The following is a 24,148-nucleotide window of genomic DNA, read 5'->3' as shown; positions in this document are numbered from 1 at the left end:
AATCTCTATTATTATTAATGTGGCATTTTAAAGTAATTTCAGATTAGAGAAAGTAAAAAATGGTCCCAAGTCAAAATATTCTGCCCTTGTGTTGGAAAGAAAATAAATGTGCAGCAATGTAATATAAACTCTACCTTGGGGCCATAGTTTGATATCACTGCATCCTTGGTATCGTAGTCACTTAGTTATTGTTTTCACTATACATAGATGGATGGGAGTCAAATACTCAAAGTTCACAGAAAATCTGCTTCAGTTGCCAAAGTGGAAGAAAAAACAATATGAGGTAGTGGTGACGCACAGAATAGAAAGTTACCTGCATAGCATTGGTTAAAGGGGGAGCCAGATTTCAGTGGAGCTACACCAGTTGACACAAACTGAGGATCTGGCTCTTAAGTGTTTATTCTCTGCATTTTTAATATAGGTGGCCTTTGTCTCCTATTTCGTACACTAGTTTTACACCAGTATAAGTCCATTGATTTTAGTGGTGTTACTCCTGATTTCCTTTGCTGAAAGGGAAAGGAGAATAAGGCCCAGGCTGTTTAAATAGAGACGCAATAAATTATTGGACTACCCTTGATCCAAAGCCTGTTGAAGTTCATGGAAAGTTTCCTGTTGACTATGATGGGCTCTAGATCAAGCCCATAGACTAGAGGCTGATGTACTTTATTAGGGGTCTAAGCTGTGTGTTACAGGACAGACCTTCAGCCTATGCTAGAAAAGTCAGGACTTGCTCACACAGGACATACAAGTAATACATGTAGCCAATATTATATACTACTGAGGGGGATATAATTCAGTTGCAGACAATGTCAGGATGTCTGCTGCACCCTGTCAAATACAACTAAGAAGAGCATATGCTTCCTTCTGAGCATTAGCACATGATCATAACTCCCATGATAATCAAATCTACCTGCACCATGATATATGAGCACTTTCTCTACCTGAAAAGAGATTGTTCTTTTCAATCCCTCCCTCACTGATATAATTGTACATTTTAATATATTACTTATCAGAGGAAAGCTAAAGGTAAAAAGTCAGTCTGAATCTTGCTCTGCAGGCATCAAGGTTTGTGATCATCCTAATCTCTGCAGAAAACAAATGCAATAGTCATGAACCAGCATCTGAGAAAGCTCGGTCCCCTGTATTTGAGAGTCTTGTGGTCTGTCCCAATACAGAATCATTATGAATGGCCAGTGGGAGGCTTTCAATTGACCTTAATCAACTTTAGAAGAGGTGCAAAATTACCACTGAGTGGCACAGCACATTGAGAAAAAAGGCTAATTTGTGGTCATGCTGATGACCACAAATTCAGACTATTGGAGAATAGGGCTCAATAGAGGGCGGACTGGCAGACTAGCATATGGTTTACACCTGTTACGCGGTGGTGGATACTTCTTTGAATCTTTATTTGGGCTCTAAGAACCCACCCAGTTTTTATTCACTTTCAGTGTCTTATATTGTTGCCACTTTTGTCTCACCCAAGGGGAGCTGGATGTGGATCTCCCCAGCACCTTTCAATGCTGCTTCTGAATCACGCAGAAAAGTTACTGAGTAACAACCACACCCTTAATATCAAGAGGTCCCCCCACAATAGGGGTGGGATTGAGAAGATCCTTATGACACATGTACCCAATTAGTTCGTTAACTGAGTTATCATGGCAGACTCATTTTATTTCATATCTAATCAATGTGTGATGAATAGATTTAAGCTGTAGATATAGGTATAGATACAAGTAGGATAGAATTATAGGAGTATAAGATTGACAAGCTTTTGAAGAAAGGAATGTGTATTAGGTATATAGGTAAAATAAGGCCATAATGCAAGGCCTACAGGCTAAGGCCTGTAAGATTTCAGCTTAGCCTTACTATGCCTCAGGCTTAAGGATGTTTGACATAAGTAGGTGACCCAGGAATAACCCTATGCTAGTAAAATTACAAGATTACGGTAAAGAATGTGCCAATAGTGATATTCTGGGAAAACATACTTCCGTGAACCCATCTAGACCACAAGGCTAGATGTCTGTAACATCATGAAAAGTTCTCTTACTGCAAGTGACCATGGGAACATGTTTACATAAATGTTAATAAGATGCTAATAAAAATAAGGAGAACTACAAGAACAACCTATAAGAAATAGGGCACCCCCAAATATATGGTGTGTGGAAGTATAGATAAGGAAAAGGAAACTCTCATGCATATGCATAAGGTGTTAAGTGTGATCATACTAAAAAGATAACAAAGGTTCAATGGTATGGATAGGGAGGGAAGACCTCAGCAGGAATCACCCCTCTAACGATGACCACATTCTTCAGAGACCCACCAGCCTCTGTAACACCTTTGGTTATACGCATATAAATTCAACTGTAGCTATTGCATGGGCTCTCTCAAGTTTTGTATGCATCTATGTGATTGTAACCTTAATCATTTGCTTACAATGTACAATACAGACAAGGTTCCAGACTTGTGACTGTGTTTGTAATCATTGTCTTCATTCTTTTTATGTTTCTAGAGCCTCCCAATCTAAGAAAATTGTAAAGGATAACATTCACTCTATTGTTCTGAAATATGTAGCACCACAGGAGCTGAGCTGACACCCGAGGGACACTATAATTTAACACAGAACTATCGATTCAATTTAAAATAGATGTAACCCATCTGCTAGTTGGAGTGAGCAGCAAGAAGGGCTGGGTTCAATATCTAGGGGGTTCCTTTTCAACAATATAACCAAACCCAGCTCTCACTCAGTAACCTGGGGAAATTTCACTCTACCCTCTGGGCACATCTAAGAGGCAATTCTTCCCCTCTTACAAGCACAGAGTCTGAGGTAGAAAGAGTTTCTTTAATAAATGTAACCTAGTATTAATCTGATAAAACAGCACAAAGACAATTAATAAACATAAAAGCATGAGCAAGACACCCTCCTCAGAGTACGCTGGGCAGTGTCCTTTGCTTCAGGTTCTTGAGTCCAACACTCAAGTTCTTGTAGTGTGCTCCCCCCCCCATTTTACACCCCACTCACAGCTGTTATCCCTAGTCAGAGCAGACCCAGAGTTCATAGGTACATCTGCGTGAATTCTCCTCCCACCATAAGTGGGGGGAGGGGCAAATACCACCATCTTTGCCCCCGCCGGCTCGCTGCACCCAGCGTGACCACTGCCAGTCAATCTCTTAGTGATTTTAGCTCTGTGCAGGCTGGGCAGAAACACAGTCCTGCCACAAGTGATTTCAGCTCTCACTGATTTCCAGCTCAGGGCACACAGGGCAGAAGCACAGTCCTATCACAACTGGTTTCAGCTATGATTGGGCAATTAAAATAACGAAGAGGTTCCTAAAGAAGCCTATTTAGGTCTATTCTTTGAACTGTGGGAGACGGAGGGAACAGGTTAAATCAGTCTAGGGAAGATCCTTTGTGAGGGTGTACAACCTCCTGGCTGTGGATACCTATACTCACCACTCTTACTTTCACGGGGCTCTGACAGAGCTCCTGGCTTAATGAGGTTCTTTCAACTGAGGGTGGCCCCCTCATTTGGGACAGATTAAGCACAGTCCTGATTTCCTGTATTCCTACAATAATTACAACATTGGTAACTGTATTTCACTACCCCTGCATTCAGTACTAAGGTGATTTGTACACAACATCTGCCAAAGTCGATCACTTTGACACTGCAGTATCTGCTGAATATGTAAACAGAGCAGGAGCAAACTGTATTTACATAAACACACCCGAAGTCTCTCCGCCTCCCAGCTAGCTGTCAGGAAAGCATTCATTCAGACCCTGCTTACATAGAGGCTACACACAATTCATATTTCAATAACGATTTCCCATCAACACCCTTAAGTGTTGCCTATTAGATCTATCCATCAAGTCACTTACAATAAAAAAATTGGTCCAAGTGTCTTCATCAAACAGTTCATCTACTATGCCTTGAATAGAGGAATACAAAAAAAAGTGTGACAAAAACCCTGAAAAGGGTAAAAATAGCAAAAATGGGGAGCTGCAGTTATTACCCCACTCCCTATAAAAATGCAGAATCACATCCCCATGTATTGCATTCAACTGGCTCTCCATGGGCTACAGAATGGGAGCAGGTTGTATTGGAGGTAGGGATGGAACCAGAGAACAGCAACTCCCCTGGTGATCTGCTGGATAAAACACTGGGAAAGTCAGTAGAAGCTGACACCAATCTTCTAACCCCCACATTGGAAGTGATGAGTAGGGCATCAGTGCAGCATCAGGACCAACAGCATCATGGTTCCTGAGTGATTCTGCTGCCTGTAGGGGAGAGAAACTCAGGAAACAGACATGCCAAACCCATGAAAAAAAAATGCAGAAAGTGGGCTTGGTTTTGATTTAATTGGCTTGTGAGCTGCTTGTTGACTGGTTTTTGGCTTGAGGGTTGTTGCTTGTTTGGCTTGTAGCTTACTGCTCATTGCAGCTTGATGCTTCTTTTTTTCCGATCTGCTCCTGGCAAGCAGGAGCAAGGGGGGGGGGGGCAAGAGAGTCAGGGATGCACAGTGGGCCCACCACAGTCCCAGACTGCACGCGGGGGGGGGCGGATCTAGCCACATAGAGTGTTGGGGTTCCTAGGGACTGGCTTGTTTTGGCCTTGTTTTGAAATGGAATTAGCTTGATTTGGGGCTTATTGTGAAAGTCGGGGTGCTTATTTACTGCATGAAAATTAGCAACTGTGTCAGGAAATAATGCAGAGAGACTCCCACACCCTGAAATCTGCTGGATTGGAAGCAAAATGCCCTAGGGAACCTCAGGTTTCTTGTGATTTGGAGGACAAACACATGGGGACACCTGTGCCCAAACTGGCTTAGATTTCCTTCTTTGACAGGGTAACTGGTTTGGGGGATGGGGGAATGCAGTGGACATAATATACTGGGACTTTAGCAAGGGGCTTTTGACAGAGTCCCACATGACATTCTGATAAGTAAGCTGGAGCAACATGGGCTTAGCAGAACTACCAGTAAGTGGATACATAATTGGTTAAACAACCACAAAGAAAGAGTAACTATTAATGGAATGATGTCAGATTGGAAGGAGGTCTCAAGTGGGTTTCCACAGAGATCTGTTCTGGGTCCAGTGTTATCTAAGATCTTTATTAATGACCTGAATGTAGGAAGAGAGCGCATATCAAATTTGCAGATGACACAAAGATGGGGGCGGGGGAGGAGTTGCAAACACTTTGGAGGATAAAGCTAAAATTCAAAGGGATCTTGATAAATTATAGAACTGGGTTGTAGACAACAAAATGAAATTCAACAAAGATAAATGTAAGGTGCTACACTCAGGGAAGAAAACCAAATGCACAAATACAGAAAGGGGGGAAACTGGCATGAGAGGATCTGGGAGTTATTGTAGATCACAACTTCAACACAAGTTAGCGATGTGATGCTGTTGCAAAAAAACAGCAAATGCAATTTTGGGTTGCATTAACAGAGGCATAGTGTGCAAGTCACGGGAGGTGATAGTACTGCTCCACTCGGCACTGGTTAGGTATCAGCTGGAGTTCTGTGTCCAATTTTAGTCACCAATATATAGAAAGGATGTAGAGAAACTAGAAAGGATCCAGAGGTGAGTGACAAAGATGATCAAGTAAGCAAATGCTGAAGGAACTGTGTATATTTAGTTTGGAAAAGAGATTAAGGGGGGACATGACAGCGGTCTTCAAATACTTGAAAGGCTGCCATAAAAAAGATGGAGAAAAGTTGTTCTCTCTTGCCATAGAGGGCAGGACAAGAGGCAATGGGCTCAAACTACGTCATCGTGGATTTAGATTAAATCTCAGTAAAAACTTCTTAGCTGTAAGAACAATAGGACAACGGAACAGACTGCCTAGGGAAGTTGTGGAAGCTTCTTCACTGGAGGTTTTCAAAAGGAGGCTGGATGGTTTAGACAACAAATCCTGCATTTTGACAGGAGGTTAGACTTTCACTAGCTTACTTTTGTGGTCCCTTCTAACTCTATGGCTCTGTAATTTTATGACTGTGGCAGTGATCCTATGAGCTGGTCTAGAAGCACTTTTCTTTCTTCCCTGGGTTATCCGGGGGTGGAGGGAGCACTTGGTCCTTATGATGTAAAGGCACTATTCTAAGAGTTTTCTAATATACTGTGTCAGCAACTTTCATATTTCCTATTTTTTCTTTACAAAGAACAATACTCCTCCTGGGGTGTTGAGTAATATATATTTTATGGGCTTTTTCTCCATAAATTACTGTGTTATTTCCAGTACTTTCTACAAACTATAAACACTGAACTTCTGACAGTCACTTTTCTTTTCAGAACATGGCACCAAAATGTGCAGGAGGCAAGAGAGAGATCCATATTGGGGAGGGGGGAGGGATGGGAAGCAAAAATTGTTGTAGTCCCCAAATAGCAGCAATTTACAGGTTGACAATTTAATGAGATATATTTTCTGTGCTCAGTTCGTCGGCGATGCTTGGAAAAGAAAATAGGTTAGTAACAATTTCCACATCACATTGGATCACATATTTCTTTTATCACACAACACCCATATTTCTTTTATTATTCACATTTCTCATGCACCCAGCCATGCTGCTGCAACACTGGATCCCCAGGCTGTGTGGAATGTGTGTCCGACATGTATTGTCTTTGTCTTAACTTCAGGGACAATGTCTTTATGATTGTGTTGAAACACACTACTGGAAGTTAATGAATATTAGGTCCAATATGAAGTCCTGACATATCTTACTCAGATAATAAATCATTTATGTCAATTAAGTAGTCTGAAATTAAGGCTGACATTTTAAGATTTCTTGAGGTTTGGAAGGAACATTTTGACCATTTATTTTTAAAAATAACTCAAAAGGTTAAAACCCCCAAAATACTCAGATAGATCCATCCACCCCCATCTGGCTGCAATTCATGAAGAAATTACAAGTTAAGATTTCTAATTTCTTTTTGACTCCAGCAATTCTTCCCCTGCATTATGACAAGTCAGCAAGTATCTGTATGCATATGCTAGGTCATGTGCACCTATATGAAACAACAGGATTCCAGATGCTTTTCTGGTATGTATTTTACATAATATCAGCAGAAATGAAGTGCATGCTGAAGTTGCCTGCAGTTATGTACTGAGAAGGCTTACCTTTCAATTGCCATGGAATCTGAGGGTGGGAAGTTAATCCTTGCGAGAGGTCACAGTCCACATATCTGCAGCAGCACCAACAACTGCTGCTGTCACTCTTTGGGCAACGTGCTTATTCTGCAAATACTCAGGGAGGGAGAGAGAACAGGCATGATGAAAGAGGGAAATTATTACATGCAGTATAAACCCCCACCTCATGTACAGGGGAACCAAGGCATTCTCCTTCTTATTAAATAAGATCTTCACCCTTTGCACATCACCATAGACAGAAAAGCATTACATACCATAAGTTTCCTCAGAAGAGAACCTTTTTGAATGCATTGATTCTAGGAAGAATGTTGCAAAAGTTTTTTATTGCACTACATTAAAGAGCCCCTTTAGAGATTGCTCTTGCTCCATTGAAGACATTAGAAATTGAGAGCACTCCACTCTGATTACTGTTAGCTTATTGACTTATCGACTACAAACAGTGGTGTCAATGACAGCATAGTGTACATTATATGCTATGACAAAGGGAAAGAACATCTAAGAAAGAAACAAGCCCTTTTTCATTTGACATCTGTTGCTTTAATGAAGTAACTGTTCTCATAAACAGGTGTTCTCAAGCTACTGAACAGTGTGAACCACATTTAAATGGAGACTGTCCCCTTGCCCCAAATCGCTTCCATGCATCAATGGTACTGAGCAACCGCTCCTCTCACTCACCATCACATCCCTGTGGCAACTATAACAATTGCTTAGAAGGAAAAAATAACATTAAAGAGGTATTTCTTAATTATCTTTTAATGCAATTTTGCAGCTGGAAACAAGGAGTCAGCTGTCCACAGGCAACTAGCAAGTGCTCCACAGAGAGCCAGTTTGTGACTAACGGGTCTATGCAGTCATTAACTAATAAGTAGAAGCAGCAAAGAATCCTGTGGCACCTTATAGACTAACAGACGTTTTGCAGCATGAGCTTTCGTGGGTGAAAACCCACTTCTTCAGATGCAAGTCGTGGTTTTCACCCACGAAAGCTCATGCTGCAAAACGTCTGTTAGTCTATAAGGTGCCACAGGATTCTTTGCTGCTTCTACAGAACCAGACTAACACGGCTACCCCTCTGATACTTAACTAATAAGTAGAAGAACTGGGCAATGGTTGTATCAGTATTGACTGAAGGCTTTATTCAGGGCCTATTTCTCCCCACTCTTTCTCCATAGTGGTTCAAGTGAGTGAGCACAACACAGCATGAGCCAGAGTGGCAGAATTTGACTCTTAACTTTTTATTTAGTCCCTATACAAGCAAACCTCTCATTGAAGTGATTGGAAATTTTGCATGAGTAAAGCCTGAGCAAAAACTGAGTAAGGGCTTCAAGGTTTGGCCTTTCATGTTTTGTAAAGGGGCATGCACATTTATGGGGCTGTCTAACTCATAATACATTAGAGTTGTGTAACTTTATAATGGTGTTATTCAACAAAGTCCATAAAAACACCACCTGTTAACTTGTGATCGGTACATCCGTTGGAATGAGAATTATGTCTGTGTTCATATCTGGAGCAAAAGTCTCCACACTGCAATCTGAATTTTGCAAGTTCAATTAAAAAGAAACATAAAAGGCCTACATTTTCAAAAACGTCTACTAATTTGGGTGCTTCTGTTTTGTGGGGAACAACTTGAACACCAAGAGTCTTATTCTCAGAGACCCAGAACACCAGCTGAAGATGGTGTAGGCTCAAGAGATCACAACAGGAACACTCTAAAAATCTGGCACTCAAAATTAGAAGCCACTTTTGAAAACATAGGCTGAAGTGCACAATATACACTAGCATACAATTATCCTGCCTTTTTTGAATATTTTGGAAAGCAATAATAAAGTTTTGCATCTAATGAAGAACCTAAAATGTATGACTGGTTGGAGTAGAGCAAGATAGTGAAAATATATAGTTCTCAATTCCATCCCACTTCATTGCACTTGATTCCCTTGATTAGCTGAGGCTCATTCACTGCCACCAGTTATTGGTTTTTAATAGTGTAATATCTTTATTATCCTATTCCTCCAGTCCAGGAAGACATAATTCAAGACTAATAAAAATTGCATATCACACACTGGATTGCAAAGCCATTTATTAGTTCAGAGAGCCAGCTTTAATAATATTTCTCCTTTGTGCATTCAGTAATGACTGTGTCACTGTGGAGAAACAATGACTGTTTCTGTGGCAAAACAAGCTATGTGGCACAGGAGGGGAAGAGAACAAATGTTACTTTTTAAAATTTAATTTCATCCACTGATGTCTGTCTATTCTGAGTCAAACTAGAAAGATTATGGAACTGATATAGGCATTTTTACAGCACTAGCAGATTGTGTAGTAATGCTCGTATCCCAGAATTAATGAAAATTAGTATAATACTCATATCACTGGTAAATTATCTTCATTTCAACTAAGTGCAAAATAACAAGAAAGTGATGGTGGAAACAGCTAGCGATGCAAGAGAAATCCCCATATCATAAATTATCAGTGTTATGATCCTAAATTTCAAATTAAAATTTCCTTCACAGTTATTAGGGGTGATTTGCTAACAATATGATATCAATCCTGTTGTAAGTCCTGCTAATTACTATGATGTCATTCTGAGAGATTTATCAGCTGATTGTCCATGTATTTGAATAGAAAATGAGGCTCCACCAGGTCATAGGGCTGTATTGTATTCACATATTGTAAAGAATCCATATTTACATATACAAAGATATGGTGGTTCCCAGCAAAACAGGCTTAATGTAAATGCGAAATAGAACTCAGTGCATCTTTCTCCAGTAGAAGAAGTCTTTACCACTTTAACTAAGGGAGACCTTCCTTACTAGTTGGTATTTACCATCCTCTTTGTAGGCCAACCACTAGAAGGTGACAATCAGACACCTGAGCCATCTGATTCCAACAAAGTACAGGACAATGTACATATGCACACTAGCCAATACCATGTGTTCTACTCAGTTTCAACGGTAGGTTTTTTTTTTTCCATCGGTTGTCCCACGTACTTAGTTAGTGTTCCGGACCTGTGGATCCTCCCCTTAGGCTGGGGGGAGGTCCTTTAGCAGTGGGCGGGCTTCGCCCGCCCACTTCCTGGATACTAATAGGACCAGACTCCTGTACCCCACTGGCCTGGGTCTGTCACAGTACCTAAAAATGTGCTAGGGGCCTGAACAGTATGGAAGGCATTCGATTCTGATGAAGAGAAAGAGGGTTGAATGCTCAGGCACAAAAACATTTGGTCTCTGTTGTTTATCATACATGCTTCTGTTTACTCGGAAAAACATATGCCAAAATTTCAAGGCAACTTTTGGGGGGGTCTGTTTACATGCAAATCAAGGGGAGGAAGAGACAAACCATGGAAACCACTCTCTGTTAAGAAGCTCCTTCTCAACCCATCCCCTGGCTCCTGGCTGAAGAAGAGGCCTCTCTAAGTTTTTATCTGATGGGATCCATACTTCCAAGCCCTTATAAAAATCTCACATGTGGATCACATAACATATGCACTCAGAGAAGCCTCTTCTTTAATTCTTTGACATGACTTGCACATTTCCAGGGTGAATTACATTCATCTACAAAAAAAAGAGAACCATTCATTAGATTGTAGAGTAATATTTTATTCAAATAGAAAACAACATAAAAGAGGACAATCCAAAGGAACCTGTAGATAAAACAGGGGGTTGGCCACATAGATGGAATACACATCTTGGTTTAAAAAATAAATAAATATATACATTTGCTTTTACCACGTTTCCAAATGGGTTGTGGTGTAGTATCCCCAATGAATAAAAATCTTTATCATCACATTGAGTTTTTGCAGAATGCACTTAAAGTGGAAATTTGAAACGCTTGACTGGTGACATTCATATAACTTTATACAAAACATTCCATTTCAAGTGTATTAATTCCAACTGAAGTAAAGTTCAAGGCAAATAAATATAAATGTAAGGTTGTTGGGTTTTTTTTTTTTCAATTCAAATTCAGCCCGTGTACTGGTTTCAACTGTGAATAAGGCATAGTGGTTCAAGTACTACTTAACAGAAACAGAACAACAGTGAAAAAAGAATACCATGAAGTTCTTCTATCAAAGTACTTTATTAGGGAGGGTAAAAAGCATTGTTCAAACACTCTGAATAGCCCTGGCTTTCTGCACTATCCATCTCTTCAAGCTCAAAGTCATCTGGATCTTGGGTTAATTGGTCGGTGTCCTCATCTGAAGTGGAAGGGCGTGTTAGGATGATTCGAGGTATCTTGAGTAAAATAGAAAGGATTTCAGAGAAAAGGGATGAGAGAGTTCAAAAACAAGAAAGCACAAGAAAACAAAATTATATTGAATGAAAAGAGAGAACAGAGCTGACGAATTAAATAACTAGTGCAATTAAAATGTGCAACAGATGCAAGCAACACAGCAGAGATCTGTGACAGATGAAAGAGTATGAACAATGTACTTACCTATCACACCTTTTACAAAATCCATGCACTGGAAGTAAGGAAATGAATTACTAAGGACCTCAAATCTTTCACTCCCCACATACCAAACAAAGCAATATTCTTATTTAAGTATCAAGAACTGCACACTTCATCATAACACAAACACTTAACTCTGATACATTAATTATTGAGGTTTGAAAAATGTATTATTTTGATTTTCAAGTCTTTGTATTTTCTTTAAAGGAATACATTAAAAAGGAAACAATTGGCAACCTAATCAATATAACAATTAATATATTAGTCACATGACTGTAGACACTTTTGGTAAAGTACTTAAAACTGATGTGCTTTGAGAATTGTGAGTGATTTAATTCTATTTAGTAATTTAGCAATTTTTTATGATAGGAAAGTACATGACACTGAGATTGATGGCAAAATTATGAAGGCATATGGGCTTTAATTTGAGGCTGATTAATGTATTATTAATGCATATATATGGATTGTATTTCTTTTTGAGAAAGGTGTGCATTATGTTTAAATGTTGAGACTACTGGTAAAAGTAGTAGTTATTGCGGATAAGATTTAAGGTTGCTCTTTTGTGTTGAAATGTGCATTTCTTTATGCTTGATAAGAATGACATGCTTGTTTATTAGGTTGGCAGCATGCAATTCATCATATCCTTAACTATTCATTTCCTTGCTCTTAATGGTTTAGTTTTTGTAAACAATGTGGTAGGTAACTGCACAGATGTCACTTAGCAACTTCAACTAATTTTTTAAATGAGATTTTGGTTTCAGGAATTTCCCAAGTAATTTTTGGTTCATTGTTTTTTCCCCTCTCTCTAACTTCATCTTAATTAACTTAAGCAAAAGAAAAATATCAAAACCACAGTGTTTTAATTTTAAAAAAATGGGATAGAGAGCTCACCATATTTTAATTAATAGCGAGTAAGGTGCTGGCCAACCTGGTAATAGCTCTTGAGGAGATTTGCCTCATTCAGTGCACCCCAAGAAGATATGTATGCTCACTACATGGCTGAGTTAGTTGTGCATCCATCATAGAACCACCTCCCCTAACACTGAATGTTGGTATAAGCTGCTACAAATCATAACCAATAATAGAACCCAGGTTGCTTTGTGCTACACACCTAACGCCTAATCTAGTAGGCCTCAGATGGCCTAATTATGTATGAAGATTTGTATAATATGAATAGGAGGCATTGTGGTGTAGTTGGTGAGATATAGGCTTATTAGCTCAGAGATCAGGGCTGAAATCCTGGCCCAACTGAAGTCAGTGGCAAAATTCCCAGGAACAGGATCCAGATTTCACCCAGTGGACTGTTTCAAACTCTGCTACAAACTTCTAATGGTACTTTTGGTAAGTCACTTAAGTTCTCTGTTCCGTGATTACTTGGTCTTGAAAACAGACGTGCACATTTCCCCAAGGCCCTGGGTGCATTTAATTGGGAATGCTGGAGAAGGAGTAATTTTACCAGAGTCTGAGTTTCCATTCCCTTTTAGAAAGTAGCCCTGAGACATTTTGTAGGATAATCATTAAAATATTCTCCATCACCATTGTTTCTCCTCCAGTGTCTCATTGGCAAAATATATAGAGATATAGATATATATTACTGTGGCTCCGAAGAGCCCCAGTCATGAACCAGGACCCTATTGTGCTAGGCACTGTACAAATACAGAACAAAAAAAAATCCGAACAATTCCTGCCTCAAAAGCTTACAAACTAAGTATACAAGAGGCAACAGATGGAAACAGACAGATTGATGGGGGAGTATAAAGAAGCAATGAGACAACACTGGTCAGCATATAGGCCATGATCTCAGTGTACCACCTGCCTAACTGTTGCAAGATTTTTGTATTCATCAAAGCAAAGGAAAGTTTGAAGGAGGATAATGAGTTATGTTTGCAGATGTTTATAGGGAGCTCTTGTCAGGCATGAGGGGCGGCACTGGGAGAAAGCACAAAGGTGATTGTCTGAAATTTTAATAAGGAGCAATGGAGGCAGACACCACGGGCTGATCAGATTCAGGAGCTGCAAGCTCGATAGTGAGTGACAGGGGCTAAGTAGAGAGGGGACAGGATGTGAAGGGCCTGGAAAGGGGAGACAAGTAGCTTAGGGTTGATAATGATAGAGAAGACAGAGTGAGTGGAGGGGTGCAAGGAGAGGGGTGACATGGTCAAAGTGACAGGCTAGAAAAATGATCTTTGCAGCAGCATTCTGAATGAATATGAGTAGGACAAGACTGCATTTTGCAAGGCTAGAAAGAAAGATGTTGGAGTAACTGAGATGCAAGTTGATAAGAGCCTGACTGAGTTTTAGTTGCGCAGATGTATAGGAAAGGCCATATCTTAAAGACGTTATGCAAAGACTCTGTACGACAAACATAGCCTAGATGTGAGGATCTCGAAAGAAGTCTGACACCCAAGTTACATGCCTGAGAGACAGGCAGGAAGGTGGTGTTGTCTCCAGGGACTAAGGCCTGGTCTACACTAAGCGTTTAAACCGGTTTTAGGAGCGTAAAATCGATTTAACGCCACACCCGTCCACACTGAGAGGCCCTTTATATCGATATAAAGGGCTCTTTAAACCAGTTTCTGTACTCCTCCCTAACGAGAGGAGTAGTGCTAGTATCGGAATTACCATATCGGATTAGGGTTCGTGTGGCCGCAGATCGACGGTATTGGCCTCCGGGTGGTATCCCACAGTGCACCACTGACCGCTCTGGACAGCAATCTGAACTCGGATGCAGTGGCCAGGTACACAAGAAAAGCCCCGCGAACTTTTGAATATTTCCTGTTTGCCCAGCGTTGGAGCTCCGATCAGCATGGGTGGCGATGCAGTTAAAAATCAAAATAAAGAAAGAGCTCCAGCATGGACCATGCGGATGTGATCGCTGTAAGGGCAGGCAAATCTGTTCTATCAGCGCTCCGTTACAGAAGATGAAATTCAAAATCATTTTTAAAACATCTCCAGACAGATGCCATAGCAGGGAGTCAGCGCACTGCTGCGTGACAAGCGTAACGGAAAGCCAAAGAATCAAATGGATGCTCATGGACTGGAGGACTCAAGCTATCCCACAGTTCCTGCAGTATCCGAAAAGCATTTGCATTCTTGGCTGAGCTCCAAATGCTGCTAGGGTCAAAAACAGTGTCCGCGGTGGGTCAGGGCATAGCTCGGCAATTTACACACTCCCCCACCTACCCCCAGAAGTGAAATGGAAAACAATCCTCTCTTGACTCTTTTACATGTCACCCTATCTTTACTGAATGCTGCAGATAGACGCGATGCTGCAGCACTCAACACCAACATCCTTGCTCCCCCCCGCCATGGGTGGCTGATGGTACAATAAGACTGATATCCATCGTCATCATCAGCCTATTGGCACATGGGGCAGTGCAAAAGGACTGGTAACCATGCCGACTAGCATCAGTTAGGTCGATCAAGGGTGCCTGCCCCTAATTTTTCCTGGTAGATGGTGCAGTACGGCTGGTAACCGTCTTCATCATAGCAACAGGGGGCTGAGCTCCATCAGCCCCCACCCTTCATGTGTAAAGAAAAGATTCAATTGCCCCTGGACTAGCAGCGGGATGCTGGGCTCCTCTCCTACACTCTGCTTAATGTCCTGTCTGGACTATCATAGCAGCTGGAGGCTGCCTTCCACTCATTTCTCACTAACAAGTCACTGTGTCATCACACAAGTGGGGGGACAATGCTACGGTAGCCCAGGAAGGCTGGGGGAAGAACGGAATCAACAGGTGGGGTTGTTGCAGGAGCAACCCCCTGTGAATACCATACAGCTCATAATTTCTGCTGGATCTGACACAGAGCAGCTGTGCTCTCTGGTTCTATGATACAGTGGTTCTCTAGTACACTTGCCCATATTCTAGGCAGAACTGATTCTATTTTTAAGATACCAAAAAGGAGGGATTGACTCAGGGAGTCATTCCCAATTTATGCAAATAGTGCAGTGCAAAAGGACTGGCAGCCATGATCATCTTATTACCAATTTATGGTATGGTAGATGGTACCGTATGGCTGGTAACCATCTCTGCTGTCATGCAAAAGCAAAAGCATGCTGCTGTGTAGCGCTGCTGAATCGCCTCTGTCAGCGGCATCTAGTACACATACGGTGACAGTCACAAAAGGCAAAACAGGCTCCATGATTGCCATGCTATGGCATCTGCCAGGGCAATCCAGCGAAAAAAGCCGCGAAATGCTTATCTGCCGTTGCTTTCCCAGAGGAAGGAGTGACTGACGACATTTACCCAGAACCACCCGCGACAATGATTTTTGCCCCATCAGGCACTGGGATCTCAACCCGGAAATTCCAAGGGGCGGGGGAGACTGCGGGAACTATGGGATAGCTACGGAATAGCTACCCACAGTGCAACGCTCCAGAAATCGACGCTAGCCTCGGACCGTGGATGCACACCACCGATTTAATGTGTTTAGTGTGGCCGCGTGCACTCGATTTTATACATTCTGTTTTGCTAAACTGGTTTATGTAAATTCGGAATAAACCCGTAGTGTAGACGTACCCTAAGAAAAGAAATACTGGGCAGGCTTACGGATAGGGGTGAGTGGGGATTAAGAACTGTTTAGCCACGTTGATTTTGAGCTGATGGCTAGACATCTAGGAGGAGATGTCAGAATCATCTCTAACTTTCAAATAAAGCAATTTCTTAAACATTTAAGTAGCCCTGCTTTTGGAATATGTATTTTGCATAAGCCAATGTCAAATATAACTATGTTTCAAATATTACAATGTTATTTCATTTCATTGGACAGGTTGAGAAACAAAAATAATTAAATATTTTGAAAAAAATTCTAGAAGGAGCCATTTTTAGATCTTTCAATCACAAAAAGTACTTACTTAATTTAATCAAAAATGTCAAAACATTCTAGTTGTCACTGAGATGTAATGAAAAAATTAAAAGTTACTCTTAAACATCCCTCAATTCAAGAGTCTTAAACTTACCTACAATCCATACAAATTTGATTTCCCCTCATTTTTGTTTTTAAAATTATTTATATCTGAAAGAATCATGGAACTGAGGTTATAGAAAGAGTTACTTGCACTAGAGGAGTGAATGCCACAGCATTTTAAGTTTCTGGCATAAACATATTTTTGTGTCCCTCTTTGTAGGTCTATAGATATGAGTACACTTCAAGATGGAAGGTGTAAACTGCAGCTCAAGGAGACATACCCACCCTAGTTCTGATTGAGCTAGTGCAGCACTGAAAATAGACTGTAGATGTGTTGGTGCAAGTAGTGGGAGGGACTAGCCATCCTGAGTACATATCTAGCATCTTGGATGGGTATGTACTCAGGTCTGCTAACCCTTCCCACAGCTTGAGCTGCTGCAGCTGTACATTATTTTTAGTGCACTAGCTTGATCAGAAATACGACAGGTATGTCTCCTCCAGCTGGAAACTATACCTCCAGCTCAAAGCTTGAACTAGGTATACCCTATGTCACACAGTGCATCACACATTTGGGATTTGGCAAGCTGAGAGGTAAGGACCTGGACAGGGGTTGCAATTCTAACTCTGGAAGGACTATGGCCTCTCCATAATAAAACAACACAAACCACCTGCAGTGCTGAGGTTGGATCACTGAACTTTTAGTTTGAAAAACACAGCCCTCTACAGTTTTGAGAAAACGCAGGTACCACACTTATTAATAGAAAGATATTTCTCAGATCCCTTCCATCACATTCATTGCTACACCGGCCACCTTGCCTCTCATTCTTGACTCCACTTCATCACTGTGGCAACTACAACAATTACTTCCATGAAAAAGTAGCATTAGGAAGTTATTTCATGTGGTTTTTAGCTGTCTTTTCATGAAGTTTTGCAGCTGGAAACAAGGAGGAGGAGCCAACACCATGTGATCAGACAGCTTTCTACAGACTATATGAAATCACTTTGCAGACCAAACAAGGGCTATGTTGCTTATACCACAGGTATCAAAAGCTGCTGACTCATATGAGAAAGTCAGCAGGCATCTGATCTTTGTCCATTGCAAGGGAGAAATCAGCAATCAATGAGGCTAGAACAATCTACCATATCCAACTCATAAGTCCATCTGCAAAGAATCAAGGAAATATGAAGACTCCAGATTACCTTAAAGTCCTCAGTCCCTTGGTTAGAGTGCTCCCATTAGTATATGTTCATAGACAGAGGCTGGAGCAGGAAAGAGGCCAGAGCAGGAAAGGGGCAAAATGGAGATGTTTCCAGGCCAGGGCCTTTTAGCTTCTACCAAGTGCCAAGTAAAAGGAAATCTGTTCTTATTGTGAAAGATGGTGTTTGGAGTCACATGGGCAAGTTACATGTCCATCACCCCCACCCATATTCTAGTTAGAACATTCACAAAAAGTCCATGAAGTGTAGACAGGCCTTTTCCAGGGTCCATTGTGAGCTACGTGCTTCTTAATCGGCCATTCAACTTGACTTGTCCCTTCATGTGCCGGCTAAATACCTTGTGGGCTTTACCACAGGAGCAAACATGTAATAAACAGAGCTAATAGTCATAATTTCAGATTCCAAGATGAATATACATGCATAGAAATAACATAATCATAAGTACCAGCTATTTCACCTACATGACTATTCCCAAAAGAGATTCTGAAAAATCACACCACGCACCTGAGACCCTATGTGCCAGCACCATGCCCCACTGGAGTTTTATCATCTGTTATGTAACAACAGAGGTGGAGCCAGTGACATGACTCCGTTTAGCTTAAAAGGGCAAGGTAAATTTTTAGCTGTTCAGGTGTGACTGCACCTTTCGTCAGTGAGGGCACACTGGCTGGCACACATTCAGCTTAATGGGCTTCAGTGTTCCTTTGCAGTTAACTTTTTAATGTTCATAAACCTGGTGTGTGCTGAGATGGTTTAAAGCATAACACAGGTTTTTAGGTTTGCAAATCTGTGAACCTCTGCTTCTTTGAGATTTTATTATTAATTATTATTATTATTTTTCTGCTGGTCATAATGTGGGAGGGTATCCTCTCTGCCCTCTGCTCACAAGGTTATGTATGTGTCTCGTAGCACTCGTCTAAATACCAGTTGGAAGGAAAACATTTTTTCAGAAAGTGTGGATCGATTCTTTTCTCTTAGAAGACATGTAATTTTTTCAGGTTCACACTGATTAACACCATAGGCACCGACTCCGTGGGTGCTCCAGGGCTGGAGAACCCACAGGGAAAAATTGGGGGGTGCTCTGCACCCACCGGCAGCCAAGCTCCCCCCCCCCACCCTGCCCCAGCTCACCTCCACCTCCACCCCTGAGTGCGCCATCCCCGCTTCTCCTCCCAGTGCTTGACACTGCAAACCAGCTGTTTTGTGGCATAACAAGCTGTGGAAGGGAGGGGAGAGAAGTGGGAACACAGTGTGCTCAGGGGAGGAGGCGGGGAAGAGGCAGGACCGGGGCGGGGTTTTGGGGAAGGAGTCCAACAGGGGCAGGGAGGAGGCAGAGTTGGGATGGGGACTTTGGGGAAGGGGTTGGAATGGGGGCAGGGCATGGGTAGGATGGGGCAGGGCAGGGGTGGGGTCAGGGTGGGGCTGGGGGGGTTGCGAGCACCCACCGGCGCCAGGAGAAGTTGGCGCCTATCATTAACAGAAAACAATTGGGGCTGTTAAACTTTCTTCAAATTTCATAGAAAATTAAGTTCAGCTGTATTTTCCAATACAGTGATGAAATGGGTGTTTGTATATACAAACATCAACATGCTTAACTACTCATTTCCCCCCAGAATATGTAGTATTTAGCTCTCTATTTATATGGAATATAGGAGTTGGGTGAGGAGCCATTTCAGCATATGACTTATTAAAAGACAAATTTTAAGTAGAACTGTATCCTAAACATTGTATTTCAATGGGAGATTCAACTTCCTTTATAGGAACAGAACAGATTCCAGAAACTCTTACCACAAAAGTGGTCCATAGACATGCAAATAGTAAGAGTTTCAGGAGTTTGTTAGACTAGTGTGGAGGCAAAGAAGAATTCGCTGTACACTGGGGACAACACCTGATACCTGTCAGGCTGCAGAACTGGGCTGACATAAGAATCCAAACATCCTCTGGTCAGTGCAAGCAGAGGCATTCCTCTAATGATTTGGACTTGATGTGATGCAGTAGTATGTCATGGATAATTCAGACCAATGGGCAGAAACAGAATAAAAAACACTGTTTAAACACGTCCTGTCCCCCGCATCCCCCTTTTGAGGGCTCCTGAACAATTTAACAGCACAATACATATGCTAACAAACTTAAACAAAGCTTTTGTTTAAGTTTGTTGACATATGCATTGTGTTGTAAAACCATATAAAGAATGAATGCCCTCCCTAGCCCTGTTCTGCTCCTTTAAGGAGCAGAGCGCAGCCCCCTGTACCCCACCCCCCAGAGGTGGGGGGCTAGCCCCAAGTCTTTTCAGTACCCCGTATCCCCTAAAAATCTCTTGTCAGTACTGCATACTGGAGAGTACCACCCTATTTGCACTGCGGCTTTTATCAAAACCAGAGAACTCAGAAGGAACTCAGATTATAGTGAAAGCTGCTGAACATTAAATAGGGCAGACGTACCCTCAGGCACTCAAAATAGACAAGAAACTTAGCGTGATAATGGAAGTGAGAGTACATCTACACTACCCACCAGATCGGCAGGTAGCAATCGATCTATCGGGGATCGATTTATCACGTTTAGTGTAGACATGGTAAATTGATCCCTGATCGCTCTCCCGTTGACTGCTGCACTCCAGCAGTGCGAGAGGCGGAAGCAAAGTCGATGGGGGAGCCGTGGCCATTGATCCAGCACCGCGAGGATGCAAAGTAAGTAATTTAAATTTGATCTAAGATACGCAACTTCAGCTACAAGAATAACGTTGCTGAAGTCGATCCCGCACCCCCCCACACACAGTGTAGACCAGGCCTGAGCCCAGAAAAGCCACACAAGTCTGATTCTGATCTCACCAGGCGTTTTACAGAAGTGTCTCTCTATTGACAATGTGCTGGTTACTCCTGATCGTCTCTGGTGTAAGTGAGAACAGAATCCACTCATTGATCCCACATATACCAAATTAAATTTCTCTCTGTTTGGAACATTTTTTTTTTTTAAAGAAAAATTGGTATGTTCTGAGGTTCATCCATTGCACAAGCAAGACACAATATTCAAATACTTTTCACTATGGGAATCTGAATTTGAGGGACAAAACTTTGCTAAGAGTCTGGAAATAGTTTTGACATTGTGGGGAGGTAGATCTTATATTCAGCTGGTTCCATTTTACTACTATTTATATGTTGCTCTTGGCTTGTATATGGAGATGAAGGCTATCTAAAATCTATGTCCATACATTTGATTCAGACAGAGCCTAAAGGAAATAGCCTCCTCTTTATCAGTATCACCTTTGGATGTGCTACCCAGAACTAAATACAGTACTGTTTTCCAGTGCTGATCTCATCAGAACTGTACAGAAAACAAGTTATCAGTTCGCCTGGCATCATGACTGATGATGTCGTTGTGTATATAACCCAAAATTCCATTGACCTTTTTGTACCACAGTTTTCCCATTTTAATCGCATTTTATTTCCTGCTCATGGTTCCATCTTAGCCACCCTCCACCCCAGCCTTTGTAATAGACCTCCGTCCTTTTTCATAATTAAAACCCTTTCCAATTTAGTATTTTCCATAGATTTAATTAATAGGCTCTTTGATTACTCTTCCAAGTCATAGAAGATGTTAAATGAGACTGAACCTAACTCCAGTCCCTGCAGCACTTGGCTAGAGGCCTGATCCAAAGTCCATTAAAGCCAATGGAAAGACTTGCATTGATTTCAATGGGCTTTGGATCGGGTCTTAAGTACCTTCCCCTGTCTCTTAACAGAGCTGATTAGGTTGCATGACAGTGCTGAGCACACCTCCTGATATTATCATGCTAGAAGCATTGGGAGAGTACTACCAGCACCATGACACACTCAGACAGAAGCAAAAAATCAAAGAAGGAAGGTAGAGAACCAGGCCAGCCATGACTGGCTGAGTGGGTGATAGGAAAGCCAGGCTGGCAATCAGTAACCAAAAGAAGATGGGAAGAGCCGTGGCAGGTAGGATGGGAAAGGGGCATTTGGACTGGCCTGTTGTAGATGAAGTTGGAAAGGTGGGAATTGTTAATCCCCTCTTCAGACAAACTAATTTTTAATATGCTTAGGAAAACGTGAACTAGTTCAGATGAATTTACTTGAAGAAAACTTTCTTAAAGAAAGTTTTGTTCAAAGAGGGGGACAGTTTCCCACTTTTCTTTCTACTGGTGCAATGGTGGTGCTATCATCTATTGCCCTTGGACAGGAATATATTTTTGAGAAATTTGTTTTAAAAACAGGACACACCTCCCTAGATGAGAACGTTCAGGTTGCATGTGAAATGTAACCACCACTTTATAAGTTCAAATCTAAATTAATGTTTTTTTATGTGCACTGATAAAGGCAATAATGGTTAGACTTTAACAAAAGTAAAAGAGTTACACACCTGACTCCTCATCAGAGAATGAAAGCAGGTTTTTTACTGTGTTAATACCAGCAAAAGTTTGGATTTGATAATGTATCTATCTATCTATCTATATATATATAACAGATCTTGTCTAAGTTAAATTTCTTTACTCTGAGTGAAGGAGGTCATTTCTACTCATTCCTGATAAAATTAATTATATATAGCATTTTTTAAATAATAATTTTTATTGGAAGAGTCTAAAAATGTGCCTGAGAATTGCACTAGTGAATGTACTTATCAACTTTCCCAAGACTTAGATAATACTGACATCTGCTGGCTTTTAAATTAATGCAATAAGGTGATGGTTAAATAAAGACAAGACAGATGGCACAACCTTCTCGCAAAGAAAACTTAAAGAAAGTTAAAGCTACAAGAATGATCTAAACAAGTTTCACAAACTTACATGACATTTAATGTAGCAACCCACATGCATTATTCTTACATATACATAATGTCCATGTGATAAATTGCAGAGGCATCATTTGCCATGACCTGCATAATTCAAAAGAAGCTTTGCCTATCAGGATAAAGTTAATAACTATGTTACCTGAGCACCTAAGGGGCTGGCAGAGTAGATTAGGCAGATAAAATAGGTAGACATCTACAACATCTAAGGCAAACAACTGCATACAAACATGCATATTAAACTGCCTAGCTAAAATTATGCATGCAATATGACTTCTTTCTCTATATTAGAATTTTAAAACATGTTAGTTAAAATGTTCCAGTTGAATGAAACAGAGAAGCCCTAAATGCCTTAACTTTATCACCATGTGTAACAGTTGGTTTTTCCATTAAAAGAAAGAGTCTTAGCCTTAATGAACTGATTGTGTGTTGAGGCATTATATCAAACTTCAATAGACAGCCCACAAGACATGCAAATAAAAGTGTGACTTCATTACTGCCAAAGAGATATGAAAGAGAAGCAAACACTAACATGGCTGCTGGGGCCACCCAACTCCAAAATGCAGACATCAGTGACAGCAAGTTTATAAAATCCTTCCTCTGTCCTTTGGAATCTGCTGCTGTCTGTCCATTGCCCAGCTCCAAACACAGTTGTCCGGGAGATCGAGGCATAAACCCTTCCAATGCCCTTGGGAACAACCTTGCAGACTTGTTCTCTATTGTGCTGTGAGTCTACTAGTGTTGAGACAAGGTTAAGGATCTGGTGCTTCTCTTGGTTATTTTTTTAATAAATCATGAAGTATGTAAGAGGAGATGGATCTCATTTAAATATTTCCCAATTGTGTTGTACTTTTTTTTAAATTGTGTATTTCCTGTGTTGTTGGGGCAGAGGAGTCAAACTTAAAAGAGAATTGTGTTTTCTCCCCATTCTTCTCCTTAGTTGGTACTAGTATAATGATCCCCCAAGAAACAAGGAAAAAACAAGGAAGCTGAAATTAGAGAAAAATGCCCAGGCTCAGATTTAGCAAAAGGCAAAAAGGATGGAGAAAGACAAATGTGTTCCCTGATTCACAACCCCCTTCGGCCACAGCAGGTTTAGATGTTGTTTAAGTAGCTGATGAGCACACTTCACTCCATCTCCCTCATCTTCTAATGTATCATTCAATATGGTTTGGTCTGAGGGCAGATCTACACTACAGGGCTCTAAGTCAACCTAAGTTACGCAACTCCAGCTACGTGAATACTGTAGCTGGAGTCGATGTACAGTAACTGCTCACTTAAAGTCATCCTAGTTAATGTTGTTTCATTGCTGATCAATTAGGGAATATGCTCATTTAAAGCTGCCCAATGCTCCTGTATAACGTTGTTTGGCAGCAGCCTGCTTTGTCCACTGCTTGCAGGAAGAGCAGCCCATTGCAGCTAGCTTGGTGGGGGCTTGGAACCAGGGTGGACCGGCAGCCCCTCTGTCAGCTCCCTTATCAGCTCCTCACTCCCCTAAGTTCCCTGTGCAGTAGCTGCCCAGAAGGCTATCAATTGCCGGCAGTTCAACTGTCCCTCTCCCCACTGCTATGTGTGGCTCCTGCCCTCTGCCTTGGAGCTGCTCCCAGAAGCCTCCTGCTTGCTGTGCAGGG

General features: G+C 41.3%; 1 protein-coding gene across 1 annotated transcript in view; it reads right to left on the bottom strand.

Annotated features, from left to right (window-relative positions):
- Positions 1-11,111: 11,111 nt before the first annotated feature.
- Positions 11,112-24,148, bottom strand: part of LOC123366200 — a 43,244-nt gene continuing 30,207 nt past the window's right edge. Inside the window, exon 7 of the mRNA XM_045009424.1 lies at positions 11,112-11,371. Coding sequence (XP_044865359.1) covers positions 11,219-11,371 — 153 coding nt within the window. The 3' untranslated portion in view covers positions 11,112-11,218. The remainder of the gene's footprint in view (positions 11,372-24,148) is intronic.

Source organism: Mauremys mutica, chromosome 3 (genome assembly GCF_020497125.1).
Source record: "Mauremys mutica isolate MM-2020 ecotype Southern chromosome 3, ASM2049712v1, whole genome shotgun sequence".
Classification (NCBI taxonomy): domain Eukaryota; kingdom Metazoa; phylum Chordata; order Testudines; family Geoemydidae; genus Mauremys; species Mauremys mutica.
The sequence above is the reverse complement of the archived record's forward strand: the minus strand, read 5'-3'. Positions and strand labels throughout refer to the sequence as shown.